The sequence below is a fragment of the Diadema antillarum genome, unplaced genomic scaffold, assembly GCF_040938485.1.
Source record: "Diadema antillarum isolate AM-2024a unplaced genomic scaffold, OU_Dant_1.0 scf00000027, whole genome shotgun sequence".
In the NCBI taxonomy this organism is placed as follows: Eukaryota; Metazoa; Echinodermata; class Echinoidea; order Diadematoida; family Diadematidae; genus Diadema; species Diadema antillarum.
In genome coordinates, this window is record NW_027270916.1 from 2,613,821 (window position 1) to 2,637,614 (window position 23,794).

Sequence of the window (23,794 nt, forward strand, 5' to 3'; positions counted from 1 at the left end):
CAATAATTCTGGTAAGTGTGCTATCCTCCTGCATTCTTTCCCAAACATTTTGGAAATGGACAGTCATCACCATGTAACATCACATTGATCATTTGTCTTTGGTTGTTGTTAATACAAGAAGGAATAGGTGGACGGATTATGCTTATCGTTATACAACAACAATCAGTTTCATCTGTCCTCTTCTGCAGGTTGATGAAGAGGCTTCACAGGAATGACGGGAGAAGCTTGTTGTGCTACTTCTGACAAGGCTCATTCTCTTCTACCATGCTTTGGGATTGATTTGATGTTTCTACAGGGACTTTCCCCTCCGTATCCTCCTCATGGTTTTCTTGCACGTTCTGTGGTACATGATCCTTTGTGACACCGGGGTCAGCTGCCGCGGCTGGGCCAACCGGAGGAGCTTTCTCGCCAGTTTCTCTGGACTCTGGCGGGGTAGCATTGTTACTCTCACCCTCGTCATCAGCAAGGTAACCCCTGCTTCGGGTGCCAGTTCTGTTTACCCCAGGGGCGGCTGAAGACATGGTTTCTTCCCGTACCAGGTCTCCCTCTTCCTCCTCCTCCTCTGCAAGTGGAGTTAAAGACGATGCCGCTGTGCTTTTGCTCGCCACCTCCTGAATGTCGTAGTCCATGTCGAGCCCTGCAGGCTCTGGTGACGGGGGCGGAGCAACTGGAGCCAGGATCAGCTCAACCTTCTTGTTAGACAGGCGGTCCATCTTGCGGTCAGGGGAGGCCATGTAGTCACGCTCATCCACTACGGGCCACACCTCTGGTGTAACTGTTGGCGGTAAGGGTGTCATGGCTGGAGCTGGCGAACCCACTGCCTTTTCTGAGGCCTGGGCCAATACACTGGTAGCAGCATCATACGGTGATGCTGACTCAGGCCGCTGTACCGGGGTGACCATTGGGACTGCCTCTCTGGTATCAGTGGTTGCCGTGGTGATCAGCCTCTCCTGCTCCTTCAGATTCGCCTTCTCCTCCAGTGGCACATTAGCTCCAGATGGAGTGGCAGTGGGTCTTGCTTGGGGCTCAAACTTGGCTGGTGTCTGCTCCTGCGACACTGAAAGGCCGCCTGTAATAACCGCCTCCCTCTCTATGCTCTCTTGGTTTGGAAGCGTTGGCGCTCCATACGGCACCCTCAAGATCTGCGTCGATGTGTGTGGTGTGGTACTGCTATGAATTGCATTCTGCAAAATTGAAGGGACATGCAAAATGTAAAATGTCAAAGATTGCTCAAATGTTAAGACCAATGCACAGTTCTAGAAGACCTTTGCTTGTTAAGTTGTTATGATATGTAATTCATAGTTTCTACTGACTCTGTATCCCTTTCTACTACTGAACCCTCTCTGCATATACATACAAAACATATTTGAGACTTATAACAGCAGCATTACGAAAAAAAAAAAGCAGTCCCTACTCTTCCTAACTATCTTTTCACTCATCAACTTACTCACAGAGCCCATTACAGGCCCTGCCTGTGACTTCATGCAGCATTAATCACTTACCATTTCCACAAAAACCAGGGGGGTGTTTCATAAAGCTGTTCGTAAAGTTACGAACAACTTACGAGCGACTGGTGATCAGTTCTTGTGCTGAATTATGGAAATTCTGATAAGCATAGCACATCAGAACTGATCACCAGTCGCTCGTAAGTTGTTAGTAACTTTACGAACAGCTTTATGAAACAGGGCCCTGGGATCACTGGGGTAGTATACCGATGATATTTGTATCATAGTCATCACATGTGTGGTGAAATGCATAACGTACAGCAAGCACATTGCATTGATTTGTGAGTGCTTGCATACCAATCTCTTTTTCTCTCGCTCTCCCTGGTTAATACAAAAACAAAAAAAGGAATTCAGTACAGGGTAAATAGATAGCAAATCATAAACTATTCATGTGATTGCCATCCAAAAATCTACTGACTCCATCTTTGTATGTTGTCATCTAAAATAAGGACCAAGTTTCTTCAGGTTGCTGTAGGTCATGGCCAATCATCAAAATGATATCCTGTATGCGCTGTTATTTTCGCGTACAGATATTTTCGCAAATGAGGAGGTCATAGACATTTTTGCAAGATGTTGTTTTTGCAAACTGACAACGAGGCTAACTCAAATGCACTATCACCCAAGCGCATTGAGACATTTTTGTGTGTTGTTGAATTCGCAATCCAACTGTGATTCGCGAAATTGAAATGAAATGAAAGACTGTACGAAACAGGCTGTAAATAATCACACTTAGTCCTATGACACAGTTGAGTCTCTAACTAGTACTCTTCTTACACCCAGATAAAGCAACCATTATACAACTAAAATGTACCAGCTTAAGAACTTGATTATGATTGTCCCTATGACGCAATCCAATTAATTTAGTTAAACGTGATGTTCCCCATACTTTTAAGTTGAATACAAACGAATGCAAACCTACAAACCTTGAAAAGCAATTCATGCACATGGAAACGCAAATAATACATTTTTTTCTTTCAATCCTTCTTATCCAATGGAACATCCATTTCATGAATGAATAGACAAGCTTGTTAGTGAACTGCAGCAAAAGAAGTCAGCTCTCATTCTCAGGTTAACCTCATCCTGTAGATTTTGAGTGCGTGTGTGTGTTTGCGTGTCTGCGGTTTTATTTGGTTTACAGTCATGAATGGCAGCTAAGGAATGCACGCTGCCTCTACTGTAGATCATTATCCATATATTACACTAGACAGTAGGTGCACGCCTCAAAGGAAAGACAAATGCAAAGATAAGTCTACAAGTCACAGGATCCCATGCGGAACGTTGCGAACAATTGTAGACAATTCAAGTTACTCAACCCACGTCCGTGCATTGCTGATGCAACATTTCTGCTGATGAAAAAGACAACTAAATGGAGTTCAGAGCGTGACGACCAGTAGACTTCAAAGGAAAAAAACACACACACAGACAGACAAAACAAGCGTCTTGTTTAAGAAATAAATCTGGACCCAAAGAGCATTTTTGGAGTGAGAAGCAATTGTAAGCAGGGTAAACTGGGGGGGGGGGGGGGGGGGGGGGGGAGCAAACAAACAAACAAAAAATAGATAGAGCTTTATGAAATACCAGCTGAGAATTATCTCTTAAGCTAAATCAGCTTTGCGCACACAGTACAATGTATACTGGTTTCATGCACCTGGTAATATTGCCTGTTTGAAGTGGCCAATACTTCTCTTTATGCCTACTCTATAAAACAGATAATGCATGTGCTTGTTGCATAAATCAGAAGCATGCTGTAACTTTAGAATGGTCTAGAACACATCTGGATTTGCCTTGTGTACTTAAATCAGGCCAAAGAGACCTTAAGCACACAATCCCTGCCAACGCACTCAAACCTACGCACCAGGTATATCACAATAACTCCCTTTATTTCTTGCCTATTGTACTTCCCATACTTCCATCCTTATTTCCAAGGTGACACGCAGGAACTGACACCAGGGACCTCTGGAAGAGGGGCTGAATACCCCACGAACACAGAAAACTACAATGCCGCTTCTCGGAAGGCCAACAATGAAGGTTAGGAATCTAGGGACAATGGGCGCATTCAACAGGTCGACGGAAGCTAAATGCCCCCGCACCCCAGGGTTTAAAGGCTCCCACTTCATGAAAGGGTATAATCATATTATTCCCATCTCTATATCAGTGGTGCAGCTATACACGTACATTTATCATCAGAAATTATTGTCGAACTCTATGACATGAGGTTATGACCATAAAATTTCCTCTTAGATCTTACAATTTATCTCAAATCTTGAGACAGGAGAAATGAAATGTGTTGAGGTTTGGCCACATGGAAATGTAAAGATTATGATGGAACCGTGCTTGAGAATCTAACTATTCTGCACTAAAATACGGATCGACCACGGTACGAGCATGAAGGAGTTAGTTTTCTATGGGAATTTAGTACATAGTCACTAAAACAACAAGACAGTTACATAAGTTTATAATGGTTAAGTTTACATATGCTTTTAAGCTGTCACAATAAAGACTTGCAATACATCTGACCAATGGTAAGCCACGATGCATTGTGGAGGATACAAAATTCACAATAATCTTACTCATCTTCCAGCACAGGACTATAACATCAAACAGGTTACTCAGTTGACGAGAGCCACACAACCACATTCCTATCAGGTACCATACTCGAGAACTGAATCGCATCATCATTCGTTCTTTCCAAGAACTGTAAGGAGCTGGAATTCTCTGTCGTCAGAAATTGTTTCAGGGCCATCTGTGGGATCATTCCGTTACCAACTAACGGTTGATCACAGTAAATTTGTTATGTACTTGTAAATATCTGTAAATAAACTGTATTATAATGTAAATAGCTCAGACTGCAGGAATCTTCAGCCTATTGAAGGAGGCAGACTTAATCAGAAGAAGAAGAAGAAGAAGAAGAAGAAGAAGAAGAAGAAGAAGAAGAAGAAGAAGAAAGAAGGCAATGGAGAAGATAGGATCAACAAAATTACTGCCAGATTTGCCTTCCAGAGTAGAGCTTTACAACAGGGAGCAGTTTCTTCTAGATTTCAGAACACCGAGCCATGCTACTCTGTACTCGGCTAGATTCATTGTATCAATCTGTGATTGCAACGTAGGCTGTACTTCAAGGTTATGCTCAGCTGAACTTTAAATGAGACATGACAATACACTTAGCTAGGGTTCTGCCTTTTGACGAGCAATTATCAAAATCATGGGTTCTATCTCCACAACAGTGGTGGCACCTCCCCCCCCCCCCCCCACAGTTGGCAATGGTCCAACAAACTCCACAGCAGTTAGGGTGGAGTCGCTAAAATGGCCTCCACACAAAGAGGTTAAAGTACTGTCGGTAGAGGGGGGCTTCTGTGATACCCACTGTGAGTTGACTTGGGGTGATGTCCACCAATTTGTAAGGGTGCATCATTATCATTTTGCACAAGCCGAAAACCATGAAGAGCGAAGGATTTTTTTCATTGCAGGGAAAATATTATTACAGGGCTCCTGCACCTTTTACAAAATTAGATTCCATAACTTTTCCATTATAAATTTTAGATATCCAGGACCCTTTTTCGGACAGTAACCTTATGAAGTCCCAAGTCTATCAGATAAATAGTATCCATGTAAAGTGTGGTGTATAAACCACACCATACCTTCTGTTGTGGACAAGTTGGTCTAATTCATTCAGTGAAATGTTTTCCTAAAAAAAAAAAAAAAAAAAAAAAAAATAGCATTGCAAAAACGATAATCACTATAAGGCAAATAAGTATAAACATATCAATTTCCATGACTTTTGCATATTTACTTTCACTTTTACTTCTTAATTCTGCATTTTCCATGACATTTCAAGGCCTGGAAAAACATTTTCAAAATTCTATGACTTTTCCAGGTTTTCCATGACTGCAGGAACCCTGATTAAAAGATGTCAAAATTGACATATCTTTTTAGAAGGGATCTGTGCACTTCAAAAGAATGTGTAGAATACATTCTTTGGAAAAAAAAAATTATAAAAAACATCAAACACAGAGTTTCTTCCTGTCATATCCTCTGTAATACCTTTCCCCTGTATCATTATCTAAAGACAACACTAATTTGTTTTATTTGTGTATGTATGCATCTATTACCTATTTGCATATTAAAGAGATTGTACAGTTCTGGTTGAGACCTAATTTCAGGTTTCTAACATTTTTAGGTGAGATAATGAGAAATCTCATATGAAATATGAAAGAGCATGGACTTTTATGAGGAATTCAACGTTTATTTGATAAAAATTGGTTTTGAAATGGCTGAGATATCCAAAAAAGAACGATTCTAGTAAAGTGTGGGACCCACACTTTATAACAATCGCTATGTTTTACTTTGTTTTTGGATGTTTCAGTTATTCCAAACCCGATTTTCATCAAATAAACTTTGAATTCCTCTTAAAATGGTATGCTCTGTACTATATCATAAGTGTTTTCTTGGTATCTTGCAAACTTTTAAAAGCCCAATTCTCATCTCGACCAAAACTGTACTATCCCTTTAACTTATTGATAATCCATCTATCATACTTTTATCTACCTACATGTAAGCATTTAAGTAATCTCACTTAACATTCTATATGTCATCAATACATATTATTTATCAGTTGTTTTCTATCCATTGAACTATTTTTCATCACTGTGGTACGTCGATGTTATACCATTAGAGACAAATATGAAGCATAACATATAGAAAGGTAACATAAATGTAGCTCTTTGGTTAGAACTCATGCATTTCACACACAGCATAAAACATCAACACTTTTTTTTTTTTACTCGAAAATCTTTAACATGCATAAAACAGCATTCATATATAATTGAATTGGGTCATCATGGCGCTTCCCGCGGCAAACATGCCCCCCTTTTGACTAATGGCTGACTGCCCTCCATGAGCGCACGGAGCTTTGTATGCGTGAATTTATTGTGAGTTTTGGCTCTAACACAAATGATCCATCTATGGCTGTGGAATGGTCTTTGTATACTCCAAATATAGGGTGATGTCTGAGTTTTCAGACGTAAAATATCTTTTTTTTTTTTTTTTTTGGGGGGGGGGGTAGGGGGCTTTGAAATAGTGAGCTTTATGTCAGCGATGCATGTGCTTATCACACAACTCCTTTTGGGTTGGATTATGAAACAGCTGTGTTGCGCATGTGCACAACAAGACTTTTTGCGTAACACCCGCATTGTAGGAAGGAGTAGCATCGCAAATCTAAAGCTCGCTTTCAGTGCCACACAAAGATCTTTTCCATAGTCCTCCTCAATTATAGAGGTTACATCTCTTCTGTACAAAGAGCTATCTACGTGCACGCCCTCCGCCCTGGAATGCACAAACTGTGTATGGCAAGCAAAATGTGTCAGGAATCGCCTTCTGGATTTATCAAACATTTGAGTCAGGGTTGTGTAGCGCCATCATGTGTTCTTAGGATGTACAGTTACATTCTGGTATCATGAAGGCCAAATCTCAGCAATTGGCCTTAACACTTTAAATGCTAATTCATCAATATTATGACATGTTTAACGAATGATATACAATAATGATGATAGATTTTTTTCCCAAAAATGCTACAATCTATAATTACAAAGGAATTCACAAAATTGTGAATTTCTAGTTGGGACCCAAGGGTACTAAATACTGCACCATTTGCCCATTTGTATGGTGTGTTTTGGGGGGAACAAATATCTGGTGATATCTTGCTGAGAACCATATTTGCTCAAGGAGTGGCATACCATATAACTTTTTTTTTTGTCTTGAAGACACTATTCAACATTGTGGTTGCATGATTAAAATATTTTTGAAATTTGCTGACAGTAGGCCTATAACATTCAAAGCACACAATATCTCTCTAACATGATGCTATCACTATCAAATTATCCATGAAATGAATATCATCATGCCAAGAAACTGTTCACCTAATGGTTGTCTCATAGGATTAGTTATATGGAATTACTGAGTATGAGATAATTTGGCCACTCAAATTTCCACTCTTTGGGAGCAACTTTCACTAGTAACTCCACTTTTACTTCACAGCTCTATGTGAAATTGAAGAAACTTATTTTTTTCATTTCATTTCAATTTATTTTCATATTTCTCACATATATCACAATAAAGTATATAAATACGAAAATTATACAAAACATAATTCAGATGAGACTTCATCCGAATGTACAGAAGTTTGATTTGGTATAAACACGAGGTCTGTATGCATGCGAATTACACTGTGGTCATAATGCGAAAAAAAATATGATGGGGCCTGCGTAAAAGCATTAGCTTGTACAGCCGCAGGTCCCGTGAGTAATCAGATTAGGGGAAGTTTAAAGTACGGATGTTTTTTAAGACCAACTATATCTGGGGAAACCGATTAAAACAAACAAAACAAAAAATCCAATTAAATATATGTCACTAAATAAAAAAACAGAAAAACAGAAAGCTGAAAGGTCACATGTTGCAGCAGTGAACAACAACTGCAGAGATTCAAGGGGTGTGTTGCAGAGTATAGAAAATGGCGTAACTGTATGTCATAAATACATAAATAGAAGGTGGGATAATGAGATTTGTCGTGAATGTAAACAATACCGAAAGCTCAGGAGTAACATTCCAGCATGGGTCCTAAAACCAAGCATTCCGTGTGACCATAGTAACCGACAGCTGTCACGCGCGAGAGTTTCGATAACCGAGTGGAACAATAGGTGCATGAACAGCGCAATAGGCAGACTGTTCAAAAATAGTGTTCATGGTTAGGATCCCGCCGGACTAAGGTGGGATAGACAAGGGGTAACATGTAAAGAGCAACAAGAACTATACACTATACATGCCGTACAATGTAGCTGCTAAGAAGATATTGCTTCAGTTTTCGTTTGAATGAGGTTACAGTGGTACAACTTACAAGTTCCATGGGGAGTTCGTTCCAATATTTGGGCCCAGCGAACATAATGGTTTTTTTCGCGAAAATTGTTCGGGTACGTGGAAGGTGATATGCGTAACGTTGACGAGTTGGATAATCATGAACTGTATAATTTCTTGTAAACATTTGGGAAAATACGTCTGGTAATTGGTCAGTTGAAAATTGAAACATAAACAGGCCGACGTTGTAATAAAATAACTCGGGAATTTTCAAAATTTTATTACTTACAAAAAGTTCGTTCGTGTGGGATAAATATCCAGTGTGGTTAACAATTCTAACAGCTCGTTTTTGTACAAGAAATAACGAATCGATAAGGTTTTTAGAAGCATTTCCCCACACCAGAATCCCATAGTTGAGATAGGGAGATATCAAAGTTGAAAATATGCTCTGTAGAATATTACTTGGAAAATAATAGCTAAGTTTGTTAAGAACCCCGGTATTTCTAGCAATAATTCTGCTTACATAATTAACATGGGTTCTCCAAGATAAATCACTATCGATATGAAGACCCAAAAATTTTGTATTGTTGACCTGTGACAGATCAATGTTGTTTATCTTGACAGAGAGAGGTAACACAGGTAGCGAATTACTGAATAACATATACTGAGTTTTATCAATGTTTAAGGATAATTTGTTCGCAAAAATCCAAGATTGGACAGAAACAAGTTCTTTATTTATTATGTTTATAAGCGCATCAGGATTTTGATGAGAGAAGAACAAATTTGTATCATCTGCAAAGCAAACGAAGGAGAGAATCTTAGAGGAGTTCTGGATATCATTAATATATAAAATAAAGAGAAGTGGGCCTAACAAGGAACCCTGTGGAACACCACAAGAAATCAGTTTTGGTTGGGAATCGTGACCGTGAATACTTACAAATTGTTTTCTATTCGTTAAATAATCAGTGAACCATTCTAGCGCCCTTCCCCGAATTCCGTAATGATTTAACTTATAAAGTAAAATGTCATGGTCTATTGTATCAAACGCCTTGGAGAAGTCAAGGAAAACACCGACAGTGTGAGAAACATCATCTATAGCATGAGCTATCTTATCAATAAACTTGAGTAATGCGTGAGTTGTACTATGTTTTTTCCGAAATCCAAATTGAGATTCAGTAAATATTTTTGCCTGAAGAAAAAAATTAAGGGTGCGTTTATACACAAGTCTTTCGAGTATCTTTGAAAAAGAAGTTAAAAGAGAAATGGGGCGATAATATTTGATAATGTACCTGGAAGAGTGAGCACAAGTGGAATTTCCACACATTCAAAATTTTGCCTTTGCAAAGTCGAAACATGGAGGGCACTGTCACCAAAAACAATAGCAGGCCAGGTTTCATAATACACCTCCATAGCAATTTCGAACCGCACGTTCGAATATTGCAAAGTGGTGGCAGTGTAAGTCTGCTAAATGTAAAGTATCTTCAAGAGATTTTATTGTATAGGGGATACAATAAAACATACTGGATATATTGCTGGATTCTCTAGTTTTAAACATGCTCCTTCAGGACCTAGGTTAGTTTGGTTCAAATCAAAGATAATTTGTGAAATATCTTATTGTTTTTGTGAGTAATCACATGTCAATTCTATTCACAAGGGAATGCATAGACCAGTAAAAATGAAAGCATGGTTACAAAAATTTGATGATGGCAATGAACTTTGAAACCTAGTAAGATTGTTTGATGCTTTTTTCCTTTCTTCTGTATCAAACAAAATTTGAGCACTTGAGTTCAGTTATGAAAACAATAGCGCTCTATAAATTTTTCACAGATCTGTACATGATGAACACTTTCACATGATGTTTTTTTTTAATGTTTTGTGAAATATTTTGGAAAAAGAATTTGATCATAATTTCCTTTGGTAGCCATAACCTGAATAAGGGCTTAAATGTGAAAACTTTTTAATACTTAAAACTTCCATTTAACTTTATCTTTGAAAGTTGAAAATGACATCAACTTATGAATATTCAATGTCATACTTTCATTGCAGTCAGCAGAGAGAAATCAGAACATTTTTTTACTTTTTTTGTCTACTTTCGATGCTTATGTGTTCGCCATCATCAGGAGTGAGAGACAGAAAAAGAAAAATTCAAAATGATCACTTGTGAATAGAGGGTGCAATAGAGCCAAGTGGATTTCTTATTCTGGACCTTATTCTCAAGCTTTGAGAAGACTGTAGCATTTGAAATGTAAAATGACAAGATTTCTTAAAAGGGAGAAAATTATCCTTAATCATAACTTATACCAAAAACTGACATGTGCAACAGTCAACACAGCATCACATGAGAAAAATGACAAAGGTAAAGTGTAGACAGTTTGTGCAAGTGTAAAACAAATTGATAAAAAAGTACAAAACAGAAAACAAAAACAAGAAGTCTACCACTGGAGCACAGTGGATGTCTGTTGTTTACCTCAAAATCAACCCAATGTAATTCCGGCTATAGTGTGCATGCAATAGGAACAGAAGAAAAGAATAACATGTGATGAAAAACTCAGAGTTTACACACTACATGGGGAAGGGGGGTTCATGAAGCATTCTGTCAGATATTCTTTCTGACAAACTGTCATAAGCTACTGAAATCCTTGCATCTGATTGGCTGAGAGCAAATTTGCAAACAAAACGCTTCACGAAATGTCCCCCAGCAGAAATTCATTTGCCTATGGAGCCACACTAAATGCCTTCAGCTCTTTATGACATCTTCACAATCATTGGCAAGACCATATGGAGAGACTGGTCAACAGTGTGTGAGAAAAACAAATGGAAATGTGATTCACATACTGTATGAGCTGAAATTTTTACATACTTCTGTTTTCGCAAGTTGTTACTTGACAGACATTAATGCGTATTATCAATTTGCAGTTGCGAGAATCTAGCAATCATCACTTCAAATTTCACAAAACAAATAAGAATGACTAACAAGCAACAATACAAGTACTAAATGTTTTTACTCTGTGATTCTGTGTACATAAGCAAGTACCATGGTAGTGTGTTCTGCATTGGGAGTACTACACTAGTGTTTTGTTATGCCCCAGATATCGCTACGTCAGGGCCCATGAAGAGTGCTACACCTACAGTAGTTACTTGTAGTGCACCACCCTGGGCTGGTAAGGTGTGATTTTTGTAAGACATTACATTTTTGTGCTTTGTTGTTTCTTTATATGTTATTATATTCATGCCTTGTTTTTATTTTTGCCTTTCAAGGGCAGTTTGCGAAATTCATGAAAATAAAAACAGTGCAAACATTTCAGCTCTCACAGACTTATACACAAAGCCCGAGATTGTTGTACAGATCCTCAAACAATGAAAGAACAAACTGCCCTGGGTCCCGTTTTATCAAAAGATAAAATCGATTTTAAATTTCCTTACCACACAGGCTGCCATAGACTTACGAACAGTTGAAATCAACTATATAATCAATTTTAACTCTTCATAAAACAGGGCCCGGAAATGTTACAATTTTAGTGCATCACCCTTCCAGGCTTGTACAAACTGCAATTTAATCAAACAAGGCTGCATATCACCACGAGAAGTCATTGGCTTTTATTCTGCTCAAGATATCCCAAGGAGCAAACATTCTTAGAAACATAGGAAACTTGTGCAGTCCCTTACTCTTTTTTATTACTTTTTTTCATCTTTATCCAAAAGCAAATATAGGACACATCCCAATCAAAGTAAAACTTTTGTTCATCCCCGGGCTGCCAATCAAACTTTACAAGCATCTGTAAAATGCCAAGCCAAACTGTATCATGCTTACCAAACAGCCAAGATGCGTTTCCAACATACCAAGACCTGGCATACTTGACAAAGCGAAACAAAGAAATGAAAGAAAATTGTATAGTATACTCACAAATTCATCGCTGGGTGCCGACGAAGCGGAGGTCATGCGGGCTGAGCTCTGGCGAGTGATAGGTGGTACAGGGCTCTGCTCGAAGCTGACGGGGGATGCAGGTGGGGTGTGGTCCGACAGGTCCGTTGGCACGGTGACGTAGACAGTTGAGGCCCTCCCGTCATACGGGGTGGATGTCTTCTCCGAGATGTCAAGCTCGGGAGTGGACAAGGGACCTTGGACGGGAAGAACACCAATATTTGGGTTAATTTCTTTGTCCCTTCACACATCATAAAAGTGATTTTAGATTACATGTTAGCACTTGCAAAGAGCACACTGCATTCTCCCTTGTTCAAGTCTGCTATTTACAGATGGTGTAAGAAAAATACTCTTTCCAGTGAGAAACCTAGTTGTAAAGACAATACTTTGTTCCGCTTTGTAGTTGTTTTTCTTTTGTTACTGTTTATCACATTCGTGACCACTAAAAAAGTACCATGCTCAAAATGATATTAAAACTGGAAATCAATAACATTTTTAATCACTTTCAAAAGGCTGTCATTTGTGAAGATAATTTTCTCCAAATGTGAATAGGTACTCTGTTTCAGAGTTTCAAGCACTAATAAATCATATCTTTTTATTACATATCTGGGCATTGGTAGAAATAATTGGTTATAAAAAAAAAGGAGAAATACTGACCTAATTTAAAATCAAACGGCATTGTACTGATTTTGAAGCTCTGTTCTGATGAATCTGTTGGACCACTGTATCTTTACCTTACAAATCACAACTACCAGCTTTACAGTGAAACTATTTCAATTATTTTTGGGTGTCTCAGATATAGAATGATATATCATGTATATATACACATATGGAGAGAATTTATTTCCAATGCCAATTTTTGTTGCTACTGTTTAAGACGTGTTCTCTTCAAATCATAGAATCCTCAAACACACAGAAAGACAGTTACATAATCTTCACACTCACATCTAGAAGGCATTTCATGAAGCGTTTTGGCTGGATATTTTTCTGACAAACTGTTACAAGCTATGAAAATGCTTATGTCTGATTGGCTGAGAGCAAATTTGTCCGACAACTTTGTCGGACAAAATGCTTCATGAAATGCCCCCCTGATGTTGGCTAGTTCTTTTTTATTTCTTTTCTACTTACTGAGAGCAAGGTCAACAGATTGCCCAGAATAGTTGAAAGGTCGGATGGGTCTGACCCCAGGTTGAAGTGGAGGCAAGCTCTTGGCAGACACAGAGGTCACCTTGCGTCGGGAGAAGGTGGACGTCAGAGGAGGACCAGCTGTGTAAGTTTGATATCATAGGTATTTCAGATTGGAGTGTGCCAATATCCATGGTCATGTTTATGAACATCAATTCATGGGAATATCAATTCATGAGACAGACAGCATAAACAACATGCTGTGCATTGTGTGAATATACCCCCCCCCAAAAAAAAAAAGTGTATTGTATATACAGTAAATAAACTAGCAAAAAATTATAGAGCAGACAAGCTCGGTGACACTTGGATCGTGTCAGAGAGTGATCGTCTATCTTGCACATCACATAATATCACAAAAGATATAACACTCTCTCAGACAGTGCAACAAACTCCAAGAATAATCTTCCCTCAGCTACTTCACATATGGTGGTATCATTAACTCTTTTTTTTTTGACAAACTGCCAACTTTGCCTGCAGTGGTTTACAGGTGTCATGATATTTCCTATGGCACAGTCAATTATTCTACAAGAATGTGCTTGCTTTTATTTTAACATTTCATTAATCAATTGAAAATTTGTTTCTTGGTATATTTGGCCGTGTTTTCATTTTCGCTAATTTTACAAGTTGACTGATATTGTACAATCAACTCGCGAAAATAAAATTTCCTGTGTAAACTCAAATGCATTGTATATTGTTACCTAGGGTGGAAACCACTAACTTTTTTCTCAAAAATCAAGAATAAATCTTTTCTTATCCTGTCTATGTTGCTCTCAGTCATGAATCTAACCCCTTGCAAAACTGTCTTGCAAGTCCCAATTCACCAAATATTTGCTCGCAAAAAAAACAAAAAACAAAACAAAAAAAAAAAATATATATATATATATATATATATATATATGCTGCACACAGTTCCTAGTGAATCAGCAGCCACATTGTTAAGTCAGTACTAATTTGAAGTTTGCGTGTTTGTGTTCAGATTGACTGTGACTTTGGATTTAATTTCTAATTTTTCTGTGGCCACTTGGGGAGGTAGTAACCAGAAGACTGACGGCAGCTTTCAGTATCCTCCACAGGACAAGTCTAATTCTACTTCTGGAATGCTGCTCATACATTGTTTAGAAATCCATTCCGGTCCTTAAGAAAGATTGAATAAATGCAGTTGTATGCCATGATTCCATCATAGTCCCTTTCTGTGAAGAGACGTGGACATGAGCAAAAGATGTACACACATTTCAGCTAGTTTATGAAAATTCAGAGTCATCAACTTCTGTTGTCACGCTGTTGATGGGATAATTTGGAGTGATGTACTGAATTGATATCAAGAAGTTCATTCCCTTAATATGCAATGGTAGTTTTAATGGTGCTGGTGGGTTGTTAAATGAACTGAAAAATGTTCACTAAAAGTAGTGATGACATAGAACTCTGCTTGCCTCCCAATGCTAAAATTAGGAGTGTATAATCATGTAACACTTGAAAGACTGTTTTAGACAACAAATCTCATTTTTACACTGACTGATAACAAGGGAAGACTGCCTGTTAGCTGAGATCTATACTGGCTGAGGGAAAACATCTGATTTCTTTATTCAGCTTGACTACTAACTGATGGGATAACTCAGTATCACATTTATAGGGTTCCATGACATATATTGAAATATATGCCAAACACAAACTCTACCCACAAACATAACCCTAACCCTAATCCTAATCCTTACAGCAAACTGAACATAAATCCCTATCCTAGCCCTAACCCTAACCCTAAGTCCATGGAGAAAATAAGACTGCAAAAATTGTCACAGGAGCAAATGTTGTGTCACACCTTTGTAGCCAAATGAAAAAAACACAACAAATAACACCCCTGGGTATAGGCCATTCACAAAAGTGGGCAACTGTCCTCCTGATTCATTCTCTCTTCCTTTATTAGCTTCTCTTTTCTTTCCTTTTGTCTCCCTCACCTCGAATAGGACCTAGAGGTCTCCTCTTGGTCAGTTCCTCGGATGCAACAGTGGGGGATATCATTGTCGTCTCCCCATCATCCTCTCTGGTGTCAGGGTCAGGACGCTCCCGTTTGGTGTACTCCGAGTTGGTGATTCCTGAACAGGCGGTCTCGTCCAGGAAGAAAGGCAAGCTGCGAGTGGGCGGGGGCGTCCGGAGCACCTCCCGGGCGTCCAGCCTCCGCTGGCTGCTGTCCAGGAGGGTGACCTTCTTCTGGCGCAGGATACCGCTGGAGTGCAGGGGCACGGTGGCGGGGGGAGCGGCCGGGTGTGGTGGGGGCAGCATCATGCCCGGAGAGGGGAGGGGCAGGTGGGGTTGGGTCAGGTCGTTCTTGTCAAAGTGGATGAGAGGCATAAGCTTCTCCAGAAGGAGTGCTACTTTGTTCTTGTCAAACAGATCACTGGAGGAGAAGAGGTACAGAAACATTCATGATCAGCCTGTCTTGAATGGTCATGAGAACTACTATCACATGGGTATCTATCTTGAGTAGATGAAAGGGGGAGAGAGAGGGAAACATGAGGATGTGACAAGGGTAGGCGCAAGGAAAGGACAAAGTCCCAAAAACTGCAGTGAAGGCTGACTAGTAGATCACAGGCAATGAAACTGACATCACTGTTTACACAAAGACAGTATATTAATCATCAAAATGGTTGGCCAGTTTTTCATGAAAACTCCTATACAACACAGTCCTCCAAAAGATTTGCACAAAGTATCTCAAGAAATATTGTGTTACAAGTGAATTACCTGATGAGCCTTTGGTAAAATTCTCCTTACTGTCACCTAGAATATAGACTTATTCATCAATCTTGAAAAGAGGGATAATACATTTATGCAACTCTTATGATTCTGCACGACACCTGAGCATTAAGGGGATAAAGACACTTACTGCCAATGAGCTTCATTCTGTTCGTTTTTTCATTCACTCCATGCATGAAAAAAGATCAACCATTTTATTTGACTCCATGCATTAAAAAAAAAATCATCAGCGGTTTCTTCTGTAGTCTCTCCATACCTTTCTCTTGTTTGTTCCAATAGCTCCAGAAGCACATCTCTAGGAAGCTGCAAAAGTTGCGCAATTCTGTTGGGGGAAATAAATACATGACATAGCTGGTGTTGTAAGACAGATTATTAGAAAAAAAAGTGCAAAATTCATTCTGTCATGTAAACTTACATACCGCATACAAGGACAGTAATCCCATGGAGGGTCTGGCAAACAGCATGGTGGGTAGGATTTTTTATGACAGCGAAGTGATCTTCACGCATTTGTATTTATAGATTGATTCATTACTGCATTAATTTTGTGAGAAAAAAAATGATATTCCCAGTGTTCTCTCTTCTCTCTGGCTGCAAATATTCTTTGAAACCACCGCACACTCCAAGTCCCTTATTTCCTTACTCCCTCAATTCATTGTTGTTGTTTTTTTTTTCCAAAGTTGCTCTGTGAAATAATTGTACAAACACGTACAGAACAATAAGGTATCAGGACAGGGTTACACAGTTAAAATCGGGTTGGGGAACACTGCCAATTCACAGTGGCATACTGTATGAATTACATGTTGAACTGCATTCAAGCTCTATGCCCCATACCACCACCTCTGTAATGATAACATGAAATTGGCCAACAACAACAACAACAGCAACAAAGTAAATGGGGCATACAACTTCCATACAACATAATAGCATGCACCGCAAGACGCAAGTACAACGTTGTGCTTCTACTATGCAAGCAAGTACGAATACCAGACATCCGTATCAGACGGCAATCATCTTCATCACCATCTCTTACCCTTCATCATAGTCCTGAGGCAAGGTGCGCCTGGTCAAGGGTGGGGGCGATCTAGCTGGGTGCGTGTACGGCCGTCCACCCGTGGGCGTCTGGTTGTTCGGAGGCTTCTTTTTCTGCCGTATACAGAAGGTTTTCAAAGTGGAGAGAAAAGAGCCTTTAATACAAGAAAGGCAAACTTATCTGCGGTGAAGTTTTCAACATTTTTTATTTTTGTCACCCACACAAGTAACAACTCTCTAACGACCACCGTCATACTTAGATTTTGCTATCATTGCATACAGACTGGTCATCTGTGATAAGGACATGGTTAACCGACCTAACAAACTTTTTCTGAGTTTGTTTTATTTTGTTTTTCCCCAAATGTCACCCTTGTATGATGTCTATTCAATGAGAAAGACACTTTCCATGATTTAGCCTTTCTGTGAATACACTGTCATTTCCAACTCAATCTGTCTGAGAAATCATCATGTCATTCACAGAAGCCATATGATACTCACTACCAGCAATTTCCATTTCCGGGAAAGAAGGAAGTGGAGCTTTATATGATTTTTAATCAAATAAACCACTGTCTGGCTCAAAACTTAAAATATCTGTAATTTTTCAGTAGCACAAGAACACAGCACCAGAAGGATTTCATTCCTTGATTGGTTAAACACATCTAGGTAAGAAATTATAGTCTCACCGTTCGTCTGCTCTTTCCTGGAGTGGTTGCCATGGTTTCAGGAAGCATTTCTGCTGTGACATCTTTTGGATGAACCTTTGTCTGTACTGCATCCTCCCCCATACTGTGGATGAACAAACAGCAAAAATATTCACATTTTCTTTCTTTCTTTCTTTTTTACTGCAGCAATGTCTCCAGAGTGGTACCTTCTTTGATCAAAGATGAGATACAACATCTAGTAACTGGTTTTTCACACTCTGTTTTTGCTTCCAAAGGTAAAAATTCCTGATCTTATATTCCTGTATCGAAATCAAAATTCATACCCAAGTACTAAACAGTATATTGCCTCTACTTTCAATGTCATCGCTGAAAATTGCATGGTTCATAGTGACACACCTCATCATTGACATTCTTCCCCATATTATTAGGGCTTTCTATAGCTCAGTCGGTAGAGCACCAGGCTGGCAATCCGGAGGTCTCCGGTTCAAATCCCGATGGAATCTCATTTTCTTTGCTCATATTTCCACTAATGAATTTTAATTCTGCTACTCATTACCTCTCCCTGGCTGGAATGCTAATCAGAGATTATGGTGCTATATGCATGGGATCGATTCCAGTGTCAAGGGCAAACATATGTGACGCATCATCGAGAAAGCCATATGTCGGGAAAATAATTCTTTTGGTTTGGGGCTGATATGATTTCATTAGAGGGTAAGCTTCAAATTGCAATGTACATGTAACATATATGCTCTACTTCATTACAAGGAAAATATTTTAGAGAAGAATTAAACGTCGGGGAACTGTAGAGGCTAATATTGCCAAGTCAGCTTTACGTGCATTTATCTTCCTTTTATGATCCCCCAAACTTTATGTGGGTAATGCGATGATGCACCACGTATGTTGTAAAGCACTGGGCAAGCAAATCCATGCCTGCCCTCAAACTGGTACAGAGCTACAGGGGTGTGCGTTGGGACACAAGCCCATATGCGATACAATCTAAAATTCACCTTGCATGCTGGGACTTGGTGGTAGCACTGGTGTCCCCGTTCTGACTGGACGGACACCACACATAGATCTTGGAGTTGAAGACCACCCCTTGCTTCTTGATCCGTTCTGGCCGGAGGAGGTCCCTCGTGTCCACCTTGTTCACACGGCTGCCGTACTGGCTGAAAGGGGAGGCATGGGCGGGGGCAGACCTGTTGTTTCTGGACAGCTGTGTGGAGGGTTTGCGAAGGGTGCGGCCGGGAGACACCAAACTCTGTTGAACCTCTGTTAGAGGCATCTCTTTTCCAGATCTTCAGCAGCAATAGATATGGTAAGAGACATTTAGGACATCGGATCACTACTACTGCAAGAAAAATATGATTTCATCCTATGAGATGTAAGTGAAGAAACTCACTAGTTCAGGTTCATTTGGGTAGTGCAGCCATTTTACATGCAGCAATTCTACCCGACCAAGCTAAGGCAATACTGTTGCTAAAAGCAATGTGTACTGGAGCTCTCTGAACACTTGCCACAGGTGACACTACATGTACTTATAAAAACACATTCAAACCTTACATGACTAATATTATTGGCAATACATTACTGACACTGTTGCTTTTAAAATGAATGACTTCAATTTTGTTTTCTATTAAACTGATGTATTGCCATTTTATGTTAACAGCGAGGATGCATACAAGTTCATAACTGTACACAGCATATATCAGACTCGATCACTTTCAACGGATAGTACCCCTCTGGAAGAAGCATTACAAACAGATGTTACACCGTATAGTTAATATGCAAGAGCTTGAATGGTAAACCAATCAAGCTTTGGCCAGAAACACCTATAACCAAAAAAAATGAGTGCTTGCCTGATTTTTTTTTTTTTTTTTTTTTAATGATGCAAAATTGAAGAAACTAATGTGTCCAAAGAAATAAATGTACCCAATCAAGTATTAGCATTGATACTATGTTTGTGTACCTGATTACAATTGGCTGATTTAATTATCATGTCATCCAATATTACAAATCTGTTATTGCAGTTAAAAGAAATACATGAAAAAGAGAAAAGAATCCACTTACATGTTGCCCGACACCTTTCTGTCCACAGGTGCTGAAAGGCTCCTTCCGCCATGCTGTGGGTCATCCTTAGGTGGTGACAGCTTCAGACTTGGAACAGGCTGATAGCTCTGGTACTGATCATTGGGGTCATAGCCATAGTCCTCTAACACATTCAGTATCTTCAGGGTTGGTAATTCATCTGTGGAGAGTGCACAGGTCACAGATATATACTATGAAAGTACACTGCAAAAACTATATCATGATGCACAATTCTATATTTTTCTTGATCTATCGACAACCAAAAAACCTAAATGTGAGAATTATTGTAATAAAATACACTTTCATCAATAAAGGTATTGTCACATCAGCTGACTCATTTCTAGCTGTGTCCACAAAAGAAATATATTTTGTTGACATGTGCATTTTACCTATTTCATCTATTCATTTATTCATTCACTTCCTTGAATACATAAACTACAGAAAACAGATTGACATGTATATGACATAATGTTCCTTGACTTTCCACCATTTCCACTCAAATAAATCTCAGACAATCCTAATAGCTACATATGTATGTATGTATATGCCAATCTTCTTCCTCTTCCCTACATTTCCTTCTGTTTTCCTTCCTCCTCCTCATCTTCCATCTTTTCTTCTCCTGTTTCCCCTTTTCCTTTCATATTCTTTGACATAAAATCAAACCTCTAAATGGCCCACTGTGAAAACTTACCATCTTGTGCTAATACAGTACTTTCAGCTTTGTCCACTTTCTCCTTTGTCATGGGCAGACCTCTCTCAACTCGCCGGTTGGAATACCAGCAGTATGGATGCTGGCAAAAAGGCCCGCATGATGTCTCATCCAGCTGAGTTTTTGTCTCCATCACTGCTGGATACTGACAGCTTCAGTTTACTTCATCTGGAAAAAAAAAATTGCCACAAGACAATACTTATTAATCATGCCTTACCAAAATAATGAGTGATATCTGTAGCCACAAGGCACAAGGTACTGTATAAACAAATGGTGACAGATTGCAAATGCACAGCTCTTTTTCTGTATTTTGTTCAGTACTTCATATAATCTCACCTAAGGACCAACAGTATATTGAATGCAAATTGATTTCACTAAACCTTTTATCTTAAGAATAATTTGCATACACTGAAACATACATTGTTTTACATCAACATACCCAAGCTATTACTATGGCAAAACAATGTAAGCCGCTTGATCAGTGGCGTACATGGTGTACCTGGTACATGTCCTACAACATCATTCTGTGCATGGTTCTGCAGGCCACACACGGTGCGCAGCCTATCACTGCGTAAACATGCACAATATGGCAAAATGATGTATTGCAATTGCATGCAGATAGGTTGTTTTGCCAAGTTCGTTACCGACACGCACTAAGAAGGGGCAAGCGTATTGCCATTGATGATGTTTTGCCAAAAAATTTCTACATTGGAAGGGGGTGTCATATCTCAGGAATGGAATGTTTTCTGAATTCCAGATATGGTCAAGAGATAGATTACACTTAACCAAATTGAAATACACAGTCATATGTATGTAACTAAATCAATTTTCATATATTTTTGACATCCATTGTTTTAGTGCCATCTCACGATTGTATTCCACCATACAAATCAATGTTGTCTGAAAGTCATAAAATCTAGTACCCTGGTATGTAAAATGAATGACTTTGACCAACCAACTGGGCATACTCTCTGATATACAAACTGTATCCACAGACTCTGCCACGCATATGGTAGCCCTACTACATATCGACCACCATCTTTTAAACCGACCGCGTATAATTCGCGCACTGAACACTTTAGTACGCACTTCTCTGCGCGCAAAGCACATAAAAATGGATTGGCTTTGAATGTAGATGAGGATGGTGTGGGAAAACGCGATAGTTCACTGTTCATTAATGGTTTTAATCAAGGACAAATTTCGAAAGAATGTTTTCACCGAATCGTAATGAGGGCACAATGTAATGTCTATGGAAGTTTCTAAAAGGCTTCTAAAAAGCTTCGTACAACACGGTGTTCAATACAACTCGGTTTGCGTGCATTGTCAATGCAAAAACAGCGGTCAATCCTAATAACGCGATTTACCGCGGGGAGCTGAAACGAGGCCACGCAAGTTCGTCAGTGATATTTTTGCACTGAAACTTCGAATCGAAAAGGGAACAACGGCATTTGACAGAGCTGGATTTTCTCAATCACGTAGGTCCAGTTTTTAATGTGAATTTCAGTGTTAAATATTCTTATCAAGCAAATAAACATTAGGCAGTCGATGAGTAGTAGGTCCAACCCTACACATCTGGAACCTCAACATTCATACAGGGCCTGTACCAAATACAATGTAGATGTCTACATAGTACATGTGTACGTACTCTGCTACATACAGTCTAGTGGGTGTACTAGTGCTTACAATGTAGTACCGTAGTGGTCATGTTACGGTTCTGCATCAACACGGCGTCTGATCGGGCTCCATGCCTCCATCAATGCCTATACTTACGACAGTCACTAACCTTCTGTCTATCATGTCTATAAAGTATAGACGGGTGATGAGGAAAAACAAAAAACAAAGAGAGAATACCATGTCTGACTTACGTCTATACGTCTACTACTCATCGACCACCTATTTTTAGATTGACCACCTTCACACAATGACTTTTTTTGCATAAAATCAAAAGCTATCCTGCTTCCTAGGGCCCATACATAGCCCGGCATAGCCCAATACTACAAAATAGGGGTTAATTGGGGTTCAAGTACCGGTACGTGGTACCAGGGATATTGTCCAGGCAAATCATTTTTCGGCGGTTTGGCTTCGGTCGGTTATACTTCATCATTTGAATTTTAACATGAAGAGGTGACGTTGCAGCAAGGACGGCAGCAAACCTTAAAAACATTCACTGCGACTCATTTGAATTTGGCTTTGAACTTTGGCTTAACTGTTAGACATCTAAATTACCTGTGCTGTGTAGCTGTCTACAAACTATCTCACACTTACCAATCCCCCTTGGCCTTGCCATCATCTCCGATCCGATGCTCCCTACCACTACCAGTACCACACCGCGGGTCAGGGCGATTGTGTTGTGTCCGAAGGCGAAGAGTCTCGTCTAGTCAGTGGTATTTTTTTGCTTGCTTGATCTTGATCAAAGACGGACTGAAAACGCAAATCACATTCTGCTTCTTGTAAACACCGTTTTCACGTCTGTTTCGATACGGCGAATAGAAGGTATTATTTACGAACAAACGCCGACGTGGACCGACGACTTCCAACATCAAATAGACCTCTACACATACACTACAGTGACTGCTAAGTGTATGAACAGTGCAGTGTGTGCAGGTGTACGATGATCCACGACGTTTACATCACATCAGAGCGAGTTATCGCCAGTTCGGTCGGCCGGGCAAACGGTGCATTGACCGGTGCCGCGGTGTATCTGCTGCAACGATTCACCACCGCCACCCACCTGCTGTACTGGTGCTGCCAGCGTTGCCAAGCGATCATTGCCTAGTCTACAATTCAGACGCTGGATGTTCAAAAACAAAATTTCACATTTGCTACCTTTACTTGTAAACTGGTTACTTTCACTTTTCCGGAGCGATGCTGTAGGTCAGAACCTGTTCATTGATCAGGATTGTACCCTCGGGTGCTCTTGATCCTTTCAATTAATATTACGTTTCTGATGAGCATATTAAATGAGTGGTTCGATTTTATTTTGAGGACGTGCTAGTGCTGAATACAAAGCGTAGGAATCCTACTACATGCAGTGTACTACTAGTAGTATCGAGGGCTCTTCAAAGGTGGTGGATCGGACTGTGGCCCTGGGCCACTAGAAATT

The 23,794-nt window shown here is 39.6% G+C and overlaps 1 protein-coding gene across 1 annotated transcript; it reads right to left on the reverse strand.

The window, feature by feature from the left end:
* Nucleotides 1-233: 233 nt before the first annotated feature.
* Nucleotides 234-20,824, reverse strand: LOC139735249 (uncharacterized). Its single transcript, XM_071646008.1, has 11 exons — nucleotides 20,674-20,824; nucleotides 19,965-20,142; nucleotides 18,905-19,192; nucleotides 17,919-18,021; nucleotides 17,237-17,349; nucleotides 16,463-16,528; nucleotides 15,411-15,850; nucleotides 13,402-13,539; nucleotides 12,256-12,470; nucleotides 10,819-10,845; nucleotides 234-1,184 (listed from the first exon to the last, which is right to left on the reverse strand). The coding sequence occupies exons 1-11, from the start codon at nucleotides 20,822-20,824 to the stop codon at nucleotides 234-236; spliced, it is 2,670 nt and encodes an 889-aa protein (XP_071502109.1).
* Nucleotides 20,825-23,794: the final 2,970 nt, after the last annotated feature.

Bases quoted from the DNA above. Each gene is read 5' to 3' on its own strand.
- LOC139735249 (XM_071646008.1), bottom strand. From the start codon at position 20,824: ATGGAGACAAAAACTCAGCTGGATGAGACATCATGCGGGCCTTTTTGC. The intron at 15,851-16,462 runs GTATGGAGAGAC...CTTCTCCTCCAG, and splicing joins TTGGAACAAACAAGAGAAAG to TGATCTGTTTGACAAGAACA. The intron at 13,540-15,410 runs GTGAGGGAGACA...AAACTTACACAG, and splicing joins ACCTCTAGGTCCTATTCGAG to CTGGTCCTCCTCTGACGTCC.